Source organism: Dromiciops gliroides, chromosome 6 (assembly GCF_019393635.1).
Source record: "Dromiciops gliroides isolate mDroGli1 chromosome 6, mDroGli1.pri, whole genome shotgun sequence".
NCBI classification, from domain to species: domain Eukaryota; kingdom Metazoa; phylum Chordata; class Mammalia; order Microbiotheria; family Microbiotheriidae; genus Dromiciops; species Dromiciops gliroides.
In genome coordinates this window covers 226,109,114-226,132,218 of record NC_057866.1, presented here as the reverse complement: position 1 = coordinate 226,132,218, position 23,105 = coordinate 226,109,114, and the positions used below count along the sequence as shown (strand labels likewise).

At 39.5% G+C, this 23,105-nt stretch overlaps 1 protein-coding gene across 1 annotated transcript in view; it reads left to right on the top strand.

Annotated features, from left to right (window-relative positions):
• Positions 1–23,105, top strand: part of EGF (epidermal growth factor) — a 140,606-nt gene that overhangs the window by 50,096 nt on the left and 67,405 nt on the right. Inside the window, 4 exon segments of the mRNA XM_043972334.1 lie at positions 11,519–11,641; positions 13,617–13,742; positions 18,135–18,271; positions 21,879–22,027. Of these exon segments, the coding sequence (XP_043828269.1) occupies positions 11,519–11,641; positions 13,617–13,742; positions 18,135–18,271; positions 21,879–22,027 (535 nt within the window).

The following is a 23,105-nucleotide window of genomic DNA, read 5'->3' as shown; positions in this document are numbered from 1 at the left end:
GCAGTCTCTGTATTCCAGTGTGTTAGCTACCCTACCAAGCTGGTGAATGTGTCATCTATGCTTTTATCTAAATTATTGGTAATACAAGTAAATGGCACAGTGCCTGTCACATACAGAACCATTGAGTTCTCCACTGGAAATTTGCTGCCACATTGACATTGGACAATGATTCTTTGAGTCCAGCTATCCAAACAATTTGGAATTTATCTACTTTCATTATAATTAATTCCCCGTCTCCATCTTTTCCATAAGATTAGTGTGAGATGCTTTACTTTGCTAGAATCTAGGAGAAATCTTGATGCTACTTCTTGCACCTTTTTAATGCTTATTGCAATGCCTGGCATGTAGTAAGTGTTTAATAAATGGTTGTTGACTGAGTGCCCTTTCCTATAACTTATAAGACATAGCTATTGTGAATACTATATTCTCTTCTGATCTAAAGTACTAATGCATTCCGGGAATGTGGGATTGGCTGGTTTGTTTAGCTGCCAAGATAGGAGAATTCTGGTCAACATCTTGTCGGAGATGGAAAGCAAAAAGATGACATGATGGATTCATGCTATTTAGCTATCTATGTGACCTTTGGGAAATAATTCAGGTAGCTTCTTTGAACTTTTGTTTCTGTAATATAAGTGAGTTGGATTTGGACTCTCTACAATCCATTGCAGCCGTAATGTTCTGTGATTGTGTATTCTCAATTGTATTGCCTTCCTTCCCAAAGATGAAAATAATTGTCAAAATCTTACGGTCTTTTTTACACAGTGAGTTTCTGCTTAAAGATCTAGGTAGGGATGTCTACACATCCTGGAGATGTCCAAGAATACATAGTTAAGACTTTGACTTAAAGTTGTGAAATCTTCAGAACTTTGGGTAAAGGACAAGCTTGGCACCTGCCTAGTATCTAATGGATTCCAGGACTTCATCTGTGATTACTAGAGCTGTGCTAACAAAAGGGTAGAAATGGTGTCATCTCTGAGTTATTCTCTGCTTGGCACCCATGAACATCAATGCAGAAGGAAGGAAAATGGAGAACTTCAAATATTTTTTAAAAGATAAAAAGAGGGGGCAGCTAGGTGGCACAGTGGATAAAGCACTGGCCCTGGATTCAGAAGGACCTGAGTTCAAATCTGGCCTCAGACACTTGACACTTACTAGCTGTGTGACCCTGGGCAAGTCACTTAACCCTCATTGCCCCACCAAAAAAACCACACCAACCAAACAAACAATAGATAAAAAGAAGGAAAAGAGACAAATATTAGCATACAGTGATAGTGTGATGGATGAAACAGGAAAATGAAAAGCTGAAAATTCTTTAGTGTGTAAAAAAAATCATAAAGTACAATCAGCTTGCTCAGCTAAGTTTACCCTGTGTCAATCCCCAAAGATGTGGGCCTGCCAATCACATATTCACATGGAGTTACTCATTAGCAATTGCATGGGTAAAAGAGTATATGTTTTTGAATTGTACTTGTCACAAAAATTATTCTCATTTTTAGCTTTAAAAAAAGTTCACATTTCATGAATTTACTCTATTTTGTTATGTATAATATACATAATAGTGGATAGAGCATTGGGCTTGAAGTCAGGAAGATCCGAGTTCAAATGTGGTCTCAGACACTAGCTATTTGACCCTGGACAAGTCACTTAACATCTGCCTGCTTCAGCTTCATCGGCACTTTTTTCTCAGGGTTATTATGAGGATCAAATGAGATAATATTCACAGTGTTTAGCATAGGCCTTGGTACATAGGTGCTTAATAATTAATCCCTCCCTCCCTCCCTCCCTTCCTTCCTCCCTTCCTTCCTTCCTTTCTTCCTTTGCATTAATACTCAAGTACTCGCATGGATTTGTGATTTCATTATTTGCATAATATTGTCAGTGATGAAGATCACAATGTCCCCATACCTCCTTATCCCATGCAACTTTCATCCATGTCCTCCCCTAAGTTCATAGCAGAGGATCCATTCTATGGTCTAGAAGCTTTCTTCACTTTCTCCTGACATTATAAGGTTCTTGCTATGCCCCTTGCCATGTGGCAAGTCCATCTTCTCTTCCTATCATTGGTTTCCTTGATGACATCTTTTAGTTTTACTCTTCTCTGAAATTCTTTATTCTTTATATGTTGTAGCTGGCTCATGCCTCCATTCTGTTTCTCCATGGCCTTCAGTGAGATATTAATTTTTAATTATTTGGAGATTGTTGCATTTCATATCTTGTTGTCCTACCAGAGTATTGGTAGTTTTTTGGCATTTAAAAGATGGGGCCAGGGGCAGCTAGGTGGCACAGTGGATAGAGAACTGGCCCTGGAGTCAGGAGGACCTGAGTTCCAATCCATCCTCGGACATTTGACACTTACCAGCTGTGTGACCCTGGGCAAGTCATTTAACCCCCATTACCCCGCAAAAAAAAAAAAAAACCAAACCAAAAAAAAAAAAAAAGATGGGCCCTTGGTTTTCAAGGGAAAGTTTGGGGTCATTAAGGGAGCTTTATAATTTCCCAAAGACATTCCCGCCTTCTCTCCTTTTCCTGTAAAACTCTGGACCCAACTTCTTGTCCAACTGTACTGTATCTCCCATATAGTCATTCTGGTTGGATAGTCTCTACAGGTTGTCCATCAAAAATGTATGTCTTAATTTGGGCAATAGATATTCTCCATCCATTTGGTTTATCCTTGTAGGTGACTAGGTATAGTCCCCTTCCAGGAGCTTCTGAAATGTTGTGGGGCTTGATGCAACTAGGCACCATGCCACCCAGAAACAGAAGCAGCTGGAGGACATCACCATCTATAGATAATATGTACTATTAACAATTGCTAGCACTTAGGTAGGATTTTAAGGTTTGCAAAATGCTTTACATGTGTTATTTCATTTGATGCACTCAACTACTCTGTGTGGTAGGTGCTATTATAATTTCCATTGTATGGATAAGAACACCGAGGGGGAGAGGTTAAATAACTTGCCCAGGATTACACAGCTAGATGCCCAAGGCTAAATTTGAATCCAGATCTTCCTGACACTAAGTCTAACACTGTCCACTGAACTGCCTAACGATCCATAAAGTATTTATCTTCAGCTTAGATTCTTCAGTGGATCTCCTTCCTCAAGTTAGTGAACAACTTTGATGAGTGTGCATCCCCTATTTTATTCCTAACTGAGCAGGGTTAGTTCTATTGTTATATCTATCACATCATTGTGACTTATTTTGATGCATGGATGGGAGATGCCTTGTTGGAAATGATCTGCAGCAAAATTTTGGATTACTTGAACCAAGTGCTATTTCATAACAAACAAACAAAAGCAGAGGATTCTTATATTTTGGACATTTTTAGTAAATGACAGAATGGTCGAAGTCCCTTGTGAAATAGCATCTGTCGGAGTTTGCTTGTTCCCAAATATCCTCACAGAGGATGCCGTTGATTTGTATGTAGGTGTCTCTCCTAAAGATTTTATATGCTGGCATATAGGTTGGTAGTTGTTACTCTTTTCTTGGTCACCTTTTTTTGGGAATTAATAACATCTGAGATTTTCCTTTTGTTTCTTCCCGTCCATCAGAGATATTTTTTATCACTCAATTCCCTCATGGTTATGTTGCTTCTAGTACTGTTCACCTCTGTGTACACTCAAATGTAATCTGGCTGCCTGTATTAAAGAGTGAGATTGAATTTAGGAATATCCCACCCAACTAATGTTATTCTTCTTGTACGAAATGACATGGAAATGTTTTACATGATTGTACATGAATAACCTATATTAGGTGGCTGACTGCCTCCAGGAGGGGGAGGGAAAATAGGGGGGGACACAATTTGGAACTTAAAACTTTAAAAAAAAGTTTAAAAATTTTAAAGATGTAATTGAGGAAAAATATTATTTTTAAAAGAGGTCAGCCAAAAACATTCTTAGAATTTCTCTGATGTTAATGGGGGGGGGCGGGTTGGATGTAAAGTATTAAAACATTTTTGAAAGGCAGCATAAATTGGGGCAATATTACTAAAGATATGCCTGTTTAAGGTAGATGTCTCTTAGATACTATCTAAGACATTGCTAAAGAATCAACATTTCAGTTTAACTCTCATGTCACAAATCTTTAAAACAGAATAATAGTGAGGTGTCAATGTATTAAAATTAATTTGGTAAATATGTATATGTCTATACCAAAAGTCTACCATTTGATAGTATGTCCATTTTTCCAAGGCTTAAAAATTTTGGCCATTTTTGGAAAGGTACATGTTTATAGAGAGGTAATGTAGCACAGTGGAAAGAGAGCAGCTCTCAGAGTCAGAAAGACCTTGGGTTCAAATCCTGCTTCTGACATTTATTGGCTCTGGAATACAGGGCAAATGAATTAAGAGGGAAGTCTGTCTGGAAGTTGCAAAACAGGTATTGGCCTGCATTGGTTTAGGTTCCAGTGAAATCACACCGTCAAATGTTTTTTAAAAATCTTGTTATTAAGAAATGCTTTCCAAATATATTTTATTTTATCCAACAAAAAACCCGACACAAACTAACTCTATTTGTCATCATATTTACAAATTAGTATTTGGATTTTAAAGGCCTGTACTTCGTGTATCAAACAATATGTCAATTACAGAAATTGATCATTTTTAAGTATGTATTTAGAAAGTTCCTTTAAGAGAAGTAACAGTACTTTATAAAGGTTGTGATTTTGATAATGAGAAATATGAAATCAATCAATCTATAACCATTCATTAAATCATCCATTAAATGTCATAGATAGAGCACTGGAATCAGGAAGACTCAAGTTCATTAGTTCAAATCCACCTCAGACACTTTAGCTGTGTGATTCTGGGCAAGGCACTTAACCCTGTTTGCCTCAGTTCCTCATCAGTAAAATGAGGCTGGAGAAAGAAATGGCAAACCACTCCAGTAAGAAAATCCCAAATGGGATCATGAAAATTTGGACATGACTGAAATGATTCAACAATGATGGATACTGTGTTCCATACTGGGCTCAGTGCACAAAACAGTCTCTGTCCTAGGTCACCTTAATATATGATTAAATAATTATTTTTACCCTTTAGAGTTTGAAAATAACCCCATTAAGAGGCTAAAAGAAGGAATTTTGGTAAGATTTATAAAGTTTTTGCAAATCATAAAAATCCCCTAAAATTCTGTTCAGTCAGGCAAAATTTCTATTGATTTCTCCCACACTAATCAATGCCACCCCCCAGGCCAGCCTTAGGCAAAACTGTGAAGTGGGTTCTATTAAAGCACTAAGGTGTCAACCACCTAATCCCCTCAAATAATCCATGCTAATGTGCTAATGGAAAAGGTAACAGGCTTTCAAATGAAGGTATAGTCTTCTGGAAACACATTCAGCGTTGGAGGCCTAACTTATTTGGCTCAGAGTAGGGTTTCAGGCCGGGAGGGGAAATTTTGGAGAGAACCTTTCTGTTTCCCTCAAATCATGCTATTATGTATCTGCCCTCTATACGCATCTGATGGAGGGCCCTTTTACCTCTGTCTCCTGGAAATGGGTTCCATTTCCATAGGCTAATAGAGCATATGGGTAGCTAATTGATTCACTGGGCCTAGAGTCAGGAAGACCTGAGTTCAAATATGACCTCAGATACTTATTGTGTGACCCTGCGCAAGTCACTTAACCTTGTTTACCTCAGTTTTCTCATATATAAAATGAGTTGGAGAAGGCACTCCAGTACCTTTGCCAAAAAAACACCAAATGGGGTCATGAAGAGTCAGACACGAAATGACTGAGTAATGGAACATATGATTGATAATCTAATTAAGAGACGATAGAGGGCAGCCAATTGGTCATTGTGAGGATAAAAAGAGATATTTGAAAAGGCACTTTGCTATATAAATTCCAGCCATTATTATTACTATTATCATCATATGAGAAAGAGATACCAAAGGATCATAGATTTAGAGTCAGAAGGATGTCTGAAGACATCTAGTCGGACTCTCTCATTTTATAGGTGAGGAAACTGAGTCAGCTAGGTTAAGCGACTTGCAAACATTTATGCAGACAGTAAGTGAAAGAACTGGGATTTGAACAAAGACTTCCTGACTCCAACACTAATGATCTCCTTCTGCCTTCAGGTCTACCTTGAATTTTCAACAGTAGAGGTGCTATTATTTCTTCTTGATCTCTATACCTCAGATATCAAGACCTCAACACAGGCTTCCCTTTGTTTCTACTACTGCTTACATTTCCATAACCTATACAATTTTGGGGAGGGGGGAGTATGTCCCTTTGGCATGTTATTAGGAGCTAGGAGTGTTTGGGGTATTCAGGAGAACTAATACCTCTGGTATGAGGGTTGCTGGGCCCTTTTCAGGGCTGCTCATCCATCTTTGGTGCCCCAACTCTCACCTGTGGTTCCAAGAAGCTGTAGGCCACACCCCGGTAAAACTCCCTCAGCAGATGGGCTAAACCAGGTTGACGGTAACTGACAGGCCTTGAATCCATCTACTCCAAGCATGTAAAAGACTTTCCCCAGCAGAATGGGTGGATGAGAACAACGTGTTCCATAGCCCATGAAGGCCACTGAAGCAGGTGCTGTGGCTTAGAGCTTGGTCAGGCATCCCAGATGTTAAGGTCATCCACTGCATCCGGAGCCATTGCCAGTTGTCTTGACTTCTGTTCTGCCACTGGACTTCAATGACTTAGAAAGAGAGCTTGAGGCTGATAATTCTGTATAACCCTGCCTTGCTTTAATCCGATTCTCACATAAGTCAAGATGTCACTGGTCCTATTCAAAAATGAAAGACAAACAACAATTTAAAATCTATGATGAGCAATTCTCAAAGCCTGGTATGCATGAAATGGGAAATAAATCGGTTCAGACTGAAAATTTAAACTATTCCCTAAAAATGCCAGAGCTTCCCTTGAACATTCCACATAGCTTTATTTCCAGGATAGATTTTCTAGTCAGCAGACAGGGAAGACCAAGAGGCCTAAGGGAGCACATGCCCTGGACTACAAATTCCGATGAGGGATTGAGTAGAAATATTTGCATAATGAAGATTTACTAATACCTCTTACTCTAATAGTAATTTTCTGTCTGGTTCCCTTCCTGGAGAAATGCCATTCAATTTATTGTAAGAGTCTATGAGAAAATATTTGATTGATGGCAAAATATCACCAAACTAGAGTGAATATTTTGGATTGATTCACCTCTTTAGAGCTCTATTTTCACTGTTAGTATTAGACCTTTAGTGAGTGTGTGCTCAGAGAGAAGATCCAGTCTATCAGACCATCAAGATTATCTGTAATCATGATTTCAGGACCCTTCGTACATAACTTTGAGCTTATGAATTTTGTGGTTAGGATGTCGACTCCCATAAAGAATTGCAACCTGACCTTGGTCATTTGAGATGGAGAAACAGTACTAATGGCTTTAACCTTGTTGGAAATTAGCCTATTAAGATCATGGATCTTGATTTGATAAGGACTGCTGAAGCAAACTCATTCAACCTTAAAGCAACTTGATAAGTGTGAGCTATCATTATTATTGTTATTCAAAAATTGATTGAAATATAGCATTTGCTTCCTAAATATTCATAGGATCCCAGATTTAGTGTTGGAAAGTAAAGTAGGGATGATTTTGTCCTACTCTCTCATATTACAGATGAATGAAGTGGGGCCAGAAGAGATTGAGCTACTTGCCCAAGGTCACACAAATCAGAAAAGGACAAGTAAATATTTGAACTAGAGTCCTCTGCCTCCAGGGCCAGCCTTCTTTAGCTCCTTTACTCAATCTCTTTCTAATTCCATTAGGGCTAGGAGCCTTATGGGCAGTTAGTTGATATAGTAGATAGAGCACTGGGCTTGGAATCAGGAAGACTCTGTCTCGGTCTCTGTCTCTCTTCTCTCTCTCACACATACACATCTATCTATCTATATCTATCCATGCATCCACACATCCATCTATACATCCATCCATCTATCTATCTATCTATCTATCTATCTATCTATCTATCTATCTATCTATCTATCTATCTATCATCTATCTATCTATCTATCTATCTATTTATCTATCTATCTATTTATCTATCTATCTCAAGTCAGTGAGATGCAGTGAGGGAATCTAAGTTCAAATCCAGTCCCTGATACTTGTGGGATCTTGGGCAGGTCACTTATTCTCTTTGAAAAACGTATGCTATTCTTCATCTGAAAAAATGCAAGGCTTGGCCAAGGTGATGTACAAAGCTCCCTTTGGCTTTAAATCTATATACTTGTTTTCTCCCTGATAGCTTCTTTTGGGCAGGGACTGTTTGACTTTTGTTTTTGTATCCTAACAGCTTATTACAGTACATTGCACACAATAGGTGCTTAATAAGAAATGATTGTGGGGCAGCTAGGAAGCTCAGTAAATTGAGCATATACATATTGTCCCTTCTTATCTGTAAAAAAAAAAGGAGTACGTCTGGGTGATTTCTAAAATCCCTTCCATCTCTAAGATTTCTTCCTATGAACAATGTTAAAATCCTTAGAATCTTAAAAATGTTTGAGTTGGGAAGCACCTTAGATAATTTTCACTAGTTTTTATGACCTTTCTTGTTGCTGTCATTTCACTTTATCCTATTGTACAGGGACTCTTGGTACATCAGAAGAACAAATATCTTGTCCAGTGGATAGAGTCTAGACTCAGAATCCCGGGAAGATCTGGGTTCAAGTCTCATTTCTTTTTTTTTTTTTTAATTTTTTTCAAGTCTCACTTCTGACACACAACCGTTGTGTGATCCTGGACAAGTCATTTAAAAACCTCTCATTGCCCCAGGCAACTCTAAGACTAGAAGTTGTTAAGCAAGTGCTTCTCTACATGGGCATATACCAGTGACACCATAGGTATGGACTAAAACAAATGAACAAACAGTTGTTCAAACAGCCCATTAAATCATTCATGTCTAAGGGGTGGCCTTGAAAATGTAAAGAATTGTGCTTTACCCCATTATTTATGATAACCACTTATAGGAATACCATGGTAACCCTAGAGGAGAATGACTACTCCTGTCTTGGTAGTATTGGTGTCAATATTGAGCAGTATCACAAAGGTCTAGTTCTGGAGTTTTCTAGTTGGTAACAAAGAGGATGAAAATCTCATATTCCCCAGATCATGCTATGTAACCAGGTGGCTCAGGCCTGGAGTCAGGAAGATTGAGTTTAGTTCTTGCTGACCATCAGCAAGTCACTTAACCCTCTATTCTTGACTGTAAAACAAAACAAAAAACCAGGAATAATAATATCAATCTCATATGGTAAGGAACAAATGAGATAGTGTTTGTAAGGCATTTAGCACAAATGCATTAGCACATCACAGGTCCTTAATAAATGCTTATTTTCTTTCTTTGCCTTTGTAGAAAGAATTTCTTTATAAGAAATTTATTGTTCATCACCACATGTGCCTTGGACAAGACTACAGATGGATAGTGAATAGAAGGGGGATTTAGAGGTGTCATGCCCTTAGTAGGCATCCAGTCCAACCACTCTTATTGTACAGATGTAAGAAACTGAGTCCCAGTAAGTTAAGTGAGTCACATAAGGTTTATAGTAATTTATAGAGTGGAAATTTGAACCCAAGCCATATCTCCACTATTCTGGGCTTGATTATATAGGGGTTGGGCATGCTTTCAGTGATCCCAGACTACTTGTTGCTGCTCATCCCTTTGACAGCAATACTCTCCCCAGTGATGTCATGTGACTTATGGAACACTATGATCTCAGAAGAGTTAAATTACAAATAACCCAAAGGAAAGACACATTTTAGGCATAAGCAGGCTTCAGCATGTTACCAGTGATGACTTGCATTCAGTAAATGGAATGAAGGATAACAATGAGGATATGTATGGCCAGAAAAGGAAGTGCCTAGTCATGATAGACAATATGGTGGGCAGCCAGAGTGGTACCCTGGTGTCCTTCAGATAAAAGGAAAAGAAAACAAACTAGATGGGCAACTGAAGTGGGTACACTGCTACTTGAGATAAAAAGGGGGGAAATCCAACAAAAACCAAGAGGAAAGCCCCCAGTGTTCTGGGTAGATATTCTGTGGAGGATTTATGGTAAAATATGGACAAGAACTGCATAGGAAGAGAACAGGGATTGTGACCTATGTACCACAGAGTTATGGCTCATTTAAAGTTTCAAAGTAAAAGCATCTAGTTGATAAAGTGTTGGTTAACATATTGGTCATGATCTATAGTTTCATCTAGATAGGAAACTCTTGAAAGCTCCTTCCTCGAATGCAGAATAATAACTCATTTTTAAACTTTTGGCCTTATTGGGGTGCAGTGGAAAACTAAGGTTCTGAACTCAGAGTCTCTGGTTTTGAGTCCAACTTCTGCCATGGGTAGTCACACCCATATGACCTTGGGCAAGTGTCTGAGCCTCATCTACAAATTAAGGTAATTAGATTAGATGACCTCTAAGGCTCAAAAGAGATTTGACACCTTAAAAAAATTCAAGGCTGGGCTAAATAGTAAAATTCTTGAGAGTCCCATCTACTTTGGCCTACAAAGAATTCTGGAGGTGGGAGTGGCAAACCGGGAATAGAATCAAGAAAGGGATGAAAAGTTGTGAAGTGGAAAACAGGGAGGTGAAGCAGTGTTTCCACAGGAACCAAGTGTTCCATTCTTGGACAAAATGCAGCCAAAGGAGATGGTATCACTATGTGTAGTTCAGGGGAAAAATATGTGAGGGTCCTGTCATCATTAAGAAGATGTCATTTCAGAAATCAGTGGATTTTGTTGGTGAGAACTGCACCTCTTAATTAGCAATAATGCCATCAACTATTCGCTGCCCCACATTGCAGGAATAAAACCACCGTGGTCTTAAGAAGGCCCGGAAGAACATGCCTAACAGATTCAACCCATTTCAACGTTGGTAAATGCCACAATAGGGCTAATGATTATTAAAGCAATATTTGACAGAAGAATAATTTAGAGGAAACCAAAAGAGTCAGTTTATAAGGACATTGTGCACAGAGACAGCAATATTGTTTGATGAAGAACTATGAATGACTTGACTATTCTCAACAGTACAATGATCCAAAACAATCCCAAAGGACTATTGATGAAACATACTATCCACCTCCAAAGAAAGAACTGATATTGATGGAACAGACTGAAGCATACTATTTTTCACTTTCTTTCATTTTTTTCTTTTAATCAAATTTTCTTGTACAAAATGATAAATATGGTAATGTTTTACATAATCATACATGTATAATCCATATCTGATTGTTTGCCACCTCAGAGAGGGGTAAGGGGAGGATAAAAATTGGAGCCCCAAACTATAAATAAAATGTTTATTACATTAAAAAAGAGTCAGTTTACAGTTCCAAAAGTTCTTCCTTACTATATTTAAATATAAACATTCCTTTTATTTTTACACCTACCCCGATTGTAGCAGTTCTATATCAGATCTTTATTTAACTTGACCTTTTCAGAAGAGTACTTGTGATTTACTAGAAATTCATTTTAAATAAATAGCAGTAACATTGATTGAACACTAACCATAGTCTTATTCCCCCCAAAACTAGAATTAGTTTCCTGTGTAAGCAACAACACTGGATGCAGCCATGGTTGTGCCATGACATCAGATGGTCCCATGTGTTTCTGTCCTGAAGGGTCAGTGCTTGGGGAAGATGGAAAAACATGCAGTGGTAAGTATGTCCAGCTTGATTGGATGTAAGATATTGGTTCTCTCATCCCCAAACTATACCTAAAGCATATGGGATGAAGAGTTGCTAAATGGTGGATACTTTTTTTTGGAGGCTGTAACGATTGGAATGATGCCACCTGCTGGAGACTTACTGTAGAAAAGCTGCGCCATGAGGCGAACATCTCTGAGGGCAGGACCATGGGTCTTTTCTTTGGTGTCAGGAAGTGACATTTGCTGGTGGGAGGAAGAAGGGGGAGCCGGGCTCTCTGCCTCTCTCTTTCCTTTGGACTCTGGTGGAAAGTGGAGCTAGAAATGTGCTCTCCCTTTAATAGACAGATGAACGTAGGCTTTTCTTTCTCTCTTTACCAAATTCTTATTCTACTTAATAAATGCTTAAAAGCATAACTCTTGGTAAAGCTTATAATTTATTGGCAACCACTCATTAGATATTTTAGACAGACTAGCTAGAATTTTAGCCTTAACAAGGTAATTGGAGTTAAGTGACTTGCCCAGGTCACACAGTTAGTAATAAATGGAGGAAGCACAGTAATTTAATTTATGCAATGTGAAAATCCCTCTTGACTTCCACCTTCAGTCTTCTATAATCATCTCCCCCACTTTTTTAGGTTAGTCTCTATAGAGGCTAATGTTGGTAGAAAAGAAAAGAAGAGCCTTAATTCTGGTTAAACTATATTTGAGTCTCCATCTTTTTTTCACTGACAAGAGCAGACAGAGATGCAAAATTCATGAAAACAGAAGACTAAGGCTCATTGGGAAAGGAAAGGTCATAAGATCGTAGATTTAAAACTGGAAAGGGTCACCCAGTCCAACTCCCTCATTTTACAGATGAGCAAACAGCCATAGACAGGTTAAGTGGTTGCCCAAGGTATCACAGCTATTAAGAATTTGAAGTGTGGTGGCACAGTGGATAGAGTGCCGGACCTGGAGTCAGGAAGACCTGAGTTCAAATCCAGCCTCAGATACTTAGTAATTGGGCAAATCATTTCACCTCAGCTTGCCTCCATTTCCTCATCTGTAAAATGGAAGTAATAATAGCACACACCTCCGGGAGTTGGTGTGAGGATCAAATAAGATCCTATTTCTAATGAGATTTGCAAGCCCTAGAGTGTTCTAGCACGCAATACGCCACACTGTCTCCCTTGGATGAAGGAAAATTGAAGCTACTATGGTAGCACCCAATACGCCACACTATCTCCCTTGGATCAAGGAAAATTGAAGCTACTATGGTAGCTTGCTGTTACTGAGTCTGTTCCTCAGTGAATCTACTTAGAGAAGTAGAAAAGAATGTGCCACCTGGAGGTGGAGGCTTCAGTCCCACCTGCCGAAAGTTGTTCAGGGAAGTCAACTAGCATTGTTTGTGAGGTCATTTTCAGGTGCCAGGTATCATGTGAGGTGGTCCCTGCCCTCAGGAGCTCACAGTTTAATGGAGGGGAAAACATACAACCACATGAAGGATCAAATGGAAGATAATTGCAGAGGAGTGGTACCAGTTTTAATAGGGACTAGTAAAAGTCATACAAAAAGTGAGATTTTAGCTGAAACTTGAAGAAGTCGAGCTTCGTGTGGTGCTCCTTCCTGATTGCTGAGGAATCAGCTTGATTTCTAGGTGTATTGATTACAAAACTGATAAAAAAAAATGACTGGACTCATTACATGTTAAACTCCTCCATTAGATTGTAAGCTTCTTGAGAGCAGGGATTATCTTTTGTCTCTTTTTGTATCCCCAGCCCTTGGCTTATAGTAGGTGCTTAATAAATGCCTGGCTTATAGTAGGCACTTAATAAATGTTTATTGTTTGATTGAATCTTGGTTGTTCAGGTTAATGGGAACAACAGGTGATAAACTATTTTTAAAAGGATAAGGTCATTAAATTATATTTTTGGTATTTTATGAATGAATGACTTTAACTTTTTGTACGTCATAGAATTATAAATGAAATTGCTTTTTTTTTTAAGGTTGTTCATCACCAGATAATGGTGGGTGTAGCCATATATGCATCCCTCTAAGCCCTGTGTCTTGGGAATGTGGTTGCTTTCCTGGATATGAGCTGCAGTTGGATCGAAAGGGCTGCAAGGCTACAGGTTAGTATAATTGGGTCTAGAAATGAACTTCTATGGAGGGATGAAGGTGTTATTGATTCTAACTTCCTGACATTTTCCCCAACAATTACCTTTTCTATCTGACACATAGTAGGCATTTAATAAATGTTTATTGACTGACTGATTGACTGTACTCATGCTACAACCACTCCAGTCCAGGTCCTCATCACCTCTTTTACAATAGCCTTCTTTTTTTTTTTTTGTGGGGCAATGGGGGTTAAGTGACTTGCCCAGGGTCACACAGCTAGTAAGTGTCAAGTGTCCAAGGCCGGATTTGAACTCAGGTACTCCTGAATCCAGGGCCGGTGCTTTATCCACTGTGCTATCTAGCTGCCCCTACAATAGCCTTCTAATGGGCTTCTCTGCCTCCCGCCTCTCCTTTCTCCAGTCCATTTCCCACACAACTGCCAAATTATTATTTGTGGAGTTCATATCAGACTGTGTCATTTCTTAACTCAAGAAACTTCACTAGTTGCCCATTGCCCTTTATTTGGCATATAAAGTTCTCCCTCCCGTACCCTCCCCTAGCTTTCCATGCTGATTATATTTTGCTTTTCCAGGGCATTCCATGCTCCAGCCAAATTGGCCTACTTCCTATTCTCCCCAGATGTCACTTTATCTTTGACCTCTGGGTCTTTGCATAGGCTAACCCCTATCCTTGGGGGGTGGGGGTTCTCCTTCCTTATCTCTGACTTGGAATCCCCAGCTTCATGAAGTTTCTTTTTTTTTTTTTTTTGGTAAGGCAATTGGGGTTAAGTGACTTGCCCAGGGTCACACAGCTAGTAAGTGTCAAGTGTCTGAGGCCGGATTTGAACTCAGGTCCTCCTGAATCCAGAGCCGGTGCTTTATCCACTGCGCCACCTAGCCGCCCCTACGCCACCTAGCCGCCCCTGCGCCACCTAGCCGCCCCTATGAAGTTTCAGCTTAAGAACTTTCAAGAAGGATCATTCCTCCAGTTATTAGTCCCTGCACAAACACCCCCCCCCAATCCTATGGATTAATTTTGTTTGTAATATGGTTCTATTTGTCTGTGAACCTCTGTGTCCCCTTAACAGGCACAACTAACTTGAAGGCATCGATTTTTCATTTTTGTATGTGCCTAGCATACAATATCGCACACACATCTCACACATTTTTTTCTTTTTGAGACTGGGTCTTCTAATCTCACCCCAAATGGAAGTACAATAGCCACTCACTGATGGGCATGGAAGCTTTTACCTGTTCTTTTTTTCTGACCTGAGATGGTTCATCTCTTCTAAGGCATCTTGGTAGCCATCTGCTCTTTCCTTTTCTTTTTCTTTTTTTTTTTTAAGTGAGGCAATTGGGGTTAAGTGACTTGCCCAGGGTCACACAGCCAGTAAGTGTTAAGTGTCTGAGGCCGGATTTGAACTCAGGTATGCCTGACTCCAGGGCCGGTGTTCTATCCACTGCACCATCTAGCTGCCCTGTTTAAAGGGAATACTTTTTTTTTAAGGGCAACAGGGGTTAAGTGACTTGCCCAGGGTCACACAGCTAGTAAGTGTCAAGTGTCTGAGGCCGGATTTGAACTCAGGTCCTCCTGAATCCAGGGCCGGTGCTTTATCTACTGCACCACCTAGCTGCCCCGCCATCTGCTCTTAAGGGCTCACCATATTTATGCCAGACTTAGTTGGGAGCCAGGTGGTGAGCTGGACCTGGAGTTAGGAAGATCTGAGTTCAAATCCAGCCTCAGATGTTTAGTCACTGTGTGACCCTGGGCAAGTCACTTAACCCCGACCTGCCTTAATTTCCTCCTCTGTAAAATGGGGGTAATAATAGCACCTACCTCTCAAAGATTAAATGAGATAATATTTATAAAGCACTCTTCAAGACTTACAATGCTCCATAAATACTAGCTGTCATAGTTAAGAGGGTGATGGTGATGTTATTGGTGTTGATGATACTTCCAGCCTCAACCTCTCCAGAAGCAGCGACTTCAGGTAGACACCTCCTGTAAGTAAGCTCTTAAAAATAAATCCTTGTTGATTAAGAAAAACGTCAAATGTTATTTTAAAAAATTGTCAACCTTTTGTTTTTTCCTTTCATTCAATAGGGCTCTAACACGAGTTGGTAATTGGTAATAGACTTTTTCTAAACGGTCTCTCCAAGCCCACATATAAGTGGAGCATATTTGCCAGTAACTCAAACCATCAGGCAGTAATTTAATATGACCCGAGATGTCCTAGAGAAGCGAGTGCTCCTGAGGCTCCAGGCCTGTAAGGCTCTATGTGAAAGCAGGCTCTGTAGAATGGGGCTAATCTTCCTGAATTCAAATCTGGGTGTGAACCTGGGCAAGTCATGTAACCCTATTTGCCTCAGTTTCTTCATCTGCAAAATGAACTGGAGAAGGAAATGTCACTCTAGTATCTCTGCCAAGAAAACCCCAAATGAGGCCACAAAGAGTTGGACATGAAATGAAATAACTGCACAAAAGAGATGGGAAAGTGAGGCAAGCTGATGTTAAGTGACTTGCCCAGGGTCACACAGTTAGTAAGTGTCTGAGGCCAGGTATGGATGCAGGTCTTCCTGACTTCAGCCCCAGTCCTCTATCCAGTGTGTCGCCTCGCTTCCTCTGTGGCAGCTTTTCTTTCAATATTCCTGATAACCTCAGACATGCAGCAAATGGTTTTCATATTTCTTGATGGTTTATTGATAATATAATCTAGGCGAATGTGATGATTCTGCAGGGTTTGCCTTTTTCATCCCTCACAGGTCTCTAGATAATGAGGATCCCAGTCAATGCAGCAGAATCTGAGAAATGAAAATTAATCATGTAGCTTTTTGTAATTTAATATTCTTGTCTCTATGCCCAGAAATGTCTAGGCCAGGGGAGTTTATATATATATATATATATATATATATATAAATGTAGGTAGTCAGTTTCAAGAGAAGGCTACGTTGTGTGATAGGAAAAGCTTTGGATCTACTCAGCAAACTTAGGTCCAAGAACCAATTTTGTTCCCTAGTACCGTAGTACTGTGGGACCTTAGGCGAGTTAACTGTGCTTCAGTTTCTTCATTTAACAAAAAAAGGGGAGGAACAGGGGTTGGACTAGATGACCCCCCTCTTTTCTATTCCCCATGATCCTGAATGGGACTGTGACATGCTCACTAACACACGGCAAGATGGCTGTCTTGATGATGTGTGGGAGATGGGGGAAGTGGCAGGCAAAATTCAGAAATGAGTCAAGATTGTGTTTAGTGCTTCCTACTCCACTTTTTTTGGGGGGGGGAAGCATCTTTTCCCTCCTCTTTAGGACCACTTCCTTTTCTCAGTTCTCCTTTATCAAGTTCCAGTCAGTTGTCCGTCACAGAAGTCGTGTAGTTGGGAGCTTGGATATCCCTAACTAGGGAAGTTAAAAAGAAGATTCCTCTTCAGGCAGGGTTCTGACTGGATGACTTTAGAAGCTCCTTCCACTTCTGATCTCTGATATTCAGCCATCCCACCGCTCATTTCAACTCATTTATTTTGAAGTATTAGTGATTAAGTGTGCTCTTGCCCTTCAGGAGTAGGTGCATTTTAGAGGTAGCTAGGGGATCCAGAGGATGGTATGCTGGACCTAGTTCAGATCTGGCTCCAGGTGCTGACTAACTGTTCGATTCTAGATAAGTCACTTAACCTCTGCCTCAGTTTCCTAATATGTAAAATGGATATAATAGCACCATAATAATAATAACTATATTGTTAATCATCATCATCATTATTACATTAATAATAATAATAGTGCTACCTCCCAGGGTTGTTGTCAAAATCAAATGAGATAATATTTGTAAAGTGGTCTGCAAAAATTAAAGTGATATATAAGTGCTAGAGGTGGTACAGTAGATGGAGCTCTGGACCTGGAATCAGAAAGTCTAGTCCTCCTGAGTTCAAATCTGGCCTCAGACACTTACTAGCTGTGTGACCCTGGGCAAGTCACTTAACCCTATTTGCCTCAGTTTCCTCATCTGTAAAATGAGCCAGATAAAGCAATGGCAAACTAGTATCTCTGCCAAGAAAACCCCAATAGGGTCACAAAGAGTCAGACATGATGAACAACAAAAAATAAGAGGAGATACCTGTGTGGTTCTCAGCAAGCCTCTTAACCTTTGTCTCAGTTTCTTTATTTGTAAAATGGCGATAATAATAACATCTCCCTCCTAGGGTTGTCATGAGGATCAAATGAGATAACATTTGTAAAGTGCATTGCCAACTTTAAAGCTCTTTATAAGCCCTAGCTATTAAAAGAGAAGGTTTGATTGATCCCAAGGATGAATCTCTAAGTGTGGAATTTTAGTCAGTGGGAGGGAATAAGATGGAACTCTGAAACATGATGCTATCTAGCAAATGAAGTCACAAATGAAATTTGGTTAACAGGACCCCCGCCCTCTTTACTGTTTGCCAACATGCGTGACATTCAGAGCATCCACCCTGATGGGACAAAGTATGAAAGCCTACTCAGCCGGCAGATGGGAGTGGTCTTAGCGTTGGATCATGATCCGGTTGAAAATAAGGTAAGGCTTTAAAAATGAGAGGATTTGGAAGTGAAGTGAGGACAGCGATGATCTTTGTAGGCCTTGTCTCTTCTGCTCCTAATCCTAATAGGTGACCTTGTTTGTGCATTGGGCTAAGGGAGAAGAAGAGGCTGAGAGGTTGGGAAGTGCCTTGATTGGGCATCAATATTCAGACTGGACAGCCACACATTAGATATTTTGTTATCTCCATATGCTTTTTGAGGGCTTTATCCTCCTAAAGAGAAGCAACATGGAGTTGTAGTTACTCCTGCCTCAGACATACTGCCTGAGTTGCCTGGGCCAAGTTACTTAACTTTTCAGTGACCTCAAGCAACTCTCTGAGATGTTAAGTGTCAGAGCAGGTGCTACTATCATTGGCAAAGGAGATTTCCTCACCCCCAGTTCCCTGCATTAATTAAATCATAGGTATAGTTCCTCCTTCCCTCTCAAACCCTCTTTTTAATTAAATATCAGATCTTGTAATGGGCGACATCTCAAGGGATATCTCCTTTGTGAAGTTAGTATGAGAATGCCTTACACATAATAGATACTCAGTAAAAATTAGACCATGGATGTAGAGGGCTTTGTAAGCCCTAAAATAAGATTTAGGTGTCACCTATCATTATTAGGATTAATCTGATGATGGTGGGAGAAGCCAGGGCAATAGGGGTGAGGATGGGAAGGAAGCTTATGTAAAAGGAGATGACCAACCATTTTCCTTTTAATTACAACAATCTGTAAACAACCATTGTGGTTCATTGCATATAAACCATCTAAGTCAGGATTAGAGTAGGACTTACCCAATTTTGTAACATGAATATTTTGTGTAATTTACAGGGCTCTGTTCTCAATTGCAGGCTCATCCATTGAACATTTGCCCATACATTTCTTGGTATATTGAATGTGTTACATTCAGTGCTTGGCAGGACAGTGTGGTACAGTGAAAAAAAGGGAGCTGGGTTCAAATCTGATTCTTACTTCTCATGTGATCTTGGGAAAATCTTTTAAACTCCTTTCCTCCAAGCATCAGTTTCATCTGTAAAATGAGATGATGGACCCTGAAATCCTTTCCAGCTCTAGGGCTAGGATCCTTTGAATAACCTCCTATAAATTCTGAATATAGCCATCAAAATACATCTAATTATAAGAAGAGAGATTGTACTGGTTGGTATGCAGAATTTTTGAAAGCTACAAAACCCTAGGGATGGGTTATTAGATCTTGTAATCTTCTTATGTTGTTACTGGCAACATTGGAGGTAGAATCTACACAGAATCACTAGCCTTTGAGATATCAAAGAATGGAAAATTTTTTTGGTATAATAATATTACCTTGCATTTAGAAAATGCCATAAGTGACAATTGAGAGTCTTTATAATTTACAACAAAGTCTTATGCACTTATCACATATTGTTATTTGTGTACAAGTTAAGAGATGGCCCATTGGACTGTCAACTCCTTGAGGACAGGGCCCAAATTCTCATTCATTCTCTCTCTCTCTCTCTCTCTCTCTCTCTCTCTCTCTCTTTCTGTCTCTCCCTCTCCCTTATATCTCTCAGTGAATAGCACAGTGCTTTAAGTATAGGGAGAACTTAATACACATATGTTGAATGAAATAGAATTGACAAGGGGGAATCAATTTCTGTAATGTAATTGGTGTGCATCCAGACCTTTCTAATTAGCATTAGGAGACAACACAGACTAGTTTTTATAATTCCAGGCAGTCTGTTCATGAATGAGAGAGTGAGGCAAATAGGTGCTGGTTCAATTTATTTGGGATTAGGAGCCATATATAACGAATATTATAAATTGGACTTCTGTGGAAAAGCATTACCAGCTATCTTTCTCTTCCTTCTTTTCTTTTCATAAATAATTTTATACTTAGACTTAACCCTTTAAATAAGTCCAGGATCAAATTGTTATTATACCCAGGGAATATGTCCAGAGAGTGTGTTAGCACATACTGTGGTTTGCATTACTCTCAGTCATCTCCTTCACTTCAGGGAAAGTGAACTGACACCCCCCCCCACTCTCCAGGCACACCCTCCAAACACTATTAGGATCCATACTTTGCTATATTTTCTTGCATATGGCTAGAATTTTCACCACGAGGTAAGAGTTTGTTCGTTGTTTGTCCTTCATTCTTGAAGAAGACCATGACATCAGGAAGGTGATGTCATGACTTGCAAATGAATTGGAAAGCAAGGAGATTCCAAATCACTTTTAAGGCTTATAATCTTTTCAGAACTTCACCTCAATTTTAAGGTATTAAATATTTGACATTCAGCATTTCCTTTCGAATGGCAGGGTCTTATAATTTGCAGGGTGACCATAGTGACAGTGAAGTAATCAAATATTCTGTTTCCCACAGGGAAAAAAATGGTGAGATCAGCTCTTGTTTAATAACTCAGCAGTTCTTGCAGAGCTGTGTGTGTGTGTGTGTGTATGTGCCTGGGGCAAGCATCAGAAGACACACCTGGAACAATGGAAGCGTGGGATGTTGGTCATGAGGGTGGGAGGAGCTTGCTCCACTTATGATTTGCTAGCTTCGTATTTTAATGAATTATTCCTGTTAACTAGCTGCTAAGTTCTGCTGTTTCTGGCTGTGTAAGGACTGGAAGTTCTGTCCAGGTTCTCCAAATCCAACACCTGGGGCAAAGATTCAGTCTACCTTGCAGTAGTTATGACCCTGATTTATGGATACTTTGTCATCACTTTGTTGCAACTGAGATAAAGTATCTTTTTCCCTCAGGGAATCTTGTGGAGGACTTGGGAGAAAGTTATAGAATTAGGGCTTTAGAGAGCTTCTTGTCCAGTCCTTATTTTATGGATGAAGAAAATGAAGTACAGAAAATAGTGTGCTGGTATATGTTTAACAACAAGCTCTCTGGAAGAAAAAAGTCATCATGATATACTTTTAAGTTTAGTCTGCTTTAACATTTTCTCAGTCACTTTCTTAAATCTAAGTAATCCACACAATGAAGTCCTGATTTGCAGCATTTGCTGACTTCTGACACATAGATTCTCACATTGAAAATATAACAATCGACTCTCTTTAGCTAGGACTCAAACTGGCTCTAACACACCTTTGAGTACAGAGGAGTTAAGTAATTTACCGAATATCACTCGATGATCTGGTTGCAGAGTTGGGATAGCAGCCCATTTTTTGGACACTCGGTTCAGCACTTAGGAGTCAGGGGCATGGGCTCACAATCTCATCTCTCACTAATAGTTTAGGATGTTCAGATTGTAGAAATAATACGGATTGGGGAAGCTAGGTGGCACAGTAGATAAAGCACCAGCCCGGGATTCAGGAGGACCTGAGTTCAAATCCAGCCTCAGACTCTTGACACTTAATAGCTGTGTGACCCTGGGCAAGTCACTTAACCCTCATTGCTCCACAAAAAACAAACATAATACAGATTGAAGTACAAAGGCTGAATTCTTAACTAATGGTTGAGATTAGCATGCCATGAATAGCAATGTGCAGAAAGGCACAGATTTTTAAACAAAATTTAAAAAAAATGAACTAAAGAGTTGACCATTTCCCTCTCATCTTTTTTCTTAAAATAAAGTAATCAAACAGAGAATTCTGTGTTTTCTTTTATAGATTTACTTTGCACACACAGTGCTGAAGTGGATAGAGAGAGCTAACATGGATGGCTCAGAGCGTGAAATACTCATTCAGGACACAATAGACACACCAGAAGGTCTTGCTGTGGATTGGATTAACCGTAAACTCTATTGGACAGACAGAGGGTATGCTCCCCCCCCACCCCCCACTTAGTATAAGTGGGGCACTAAAACTAGGAAATGATGTGATAGGCTAAAATTGGTAGTTTCCTTCTTTATTTTGCATGGAGGGACACAATAGTTATTGTTGTCTGAGTGTGGAGAAAAGAATAAATAGAGAAAGATGGAGGTGGGAGAGTGATTCTAGGGACACCCATAGCAGACAGGTAATCTATTGGTAATTGTTGTAATTAAGGAAAATCCAAGCTTGTCTTAGAGTAAATCAAATCAAATCAACACATATTTATTCAGACCTATGGAGAGACTGTGCTAAACACTATGGAGGCACAAAAAAGTATAACTTAGGCTCATGTCCTCAAAGAATTTATAGTATGGTTGGGAAGACAAAGCCTAAACATACAAATGGTTGAGTTTAGCACAGTGCCTGGCACATAGCAAATTCTTGATACATGTTTGTTGATTTGAATGACAATACAAGATGTCATAAGTTATCACAAGATACACTGTAAACATTGTAAGGGCAAGAGATCACTTCAGGTAGGGTAGGTTGGGAAGGTTTTGTTCATAGAAGAGGTGAGATTTGAAATTAGAATATAGTTCTAGATTGTGCTATTGAAAAAAAAAAGATGATTGGGGGCGGCTAGGTAGCACAGTGGATAAAGCACCGGCCCTGGATTCAGGAGGACCTGAGTTCAAATCTGGCCTCAGACACTTGACACTTACTAGCTGTGTGACCCTGGGCAAATCACTTAACCCTCATTGCCCAGCCCATAAAACAAACAAAAAAAAAAAAGAAAGGAAAAAAAAGATGATTTGTATATGTGTAGGAAAGGACACAATGATCACAAAAAGCTAGGTTGGCTTTATCAAGAACCATTCATACTAAATTAAAATTCATTTCCTGTCTGATAGGCTACTAGAGGTGGGGAATAGTATAGATAGAATTTACCTATATTTTTTGCAAAGCGTTTATCAAACTCATAGTATTCTTATGGAAATAAGGAGAGATATGAGCTAGATGACAGTTCGGTTAGGTGAATTTGGAACTGACTGAATGGACCCAAAGAGTGCAAGCAATGAATGG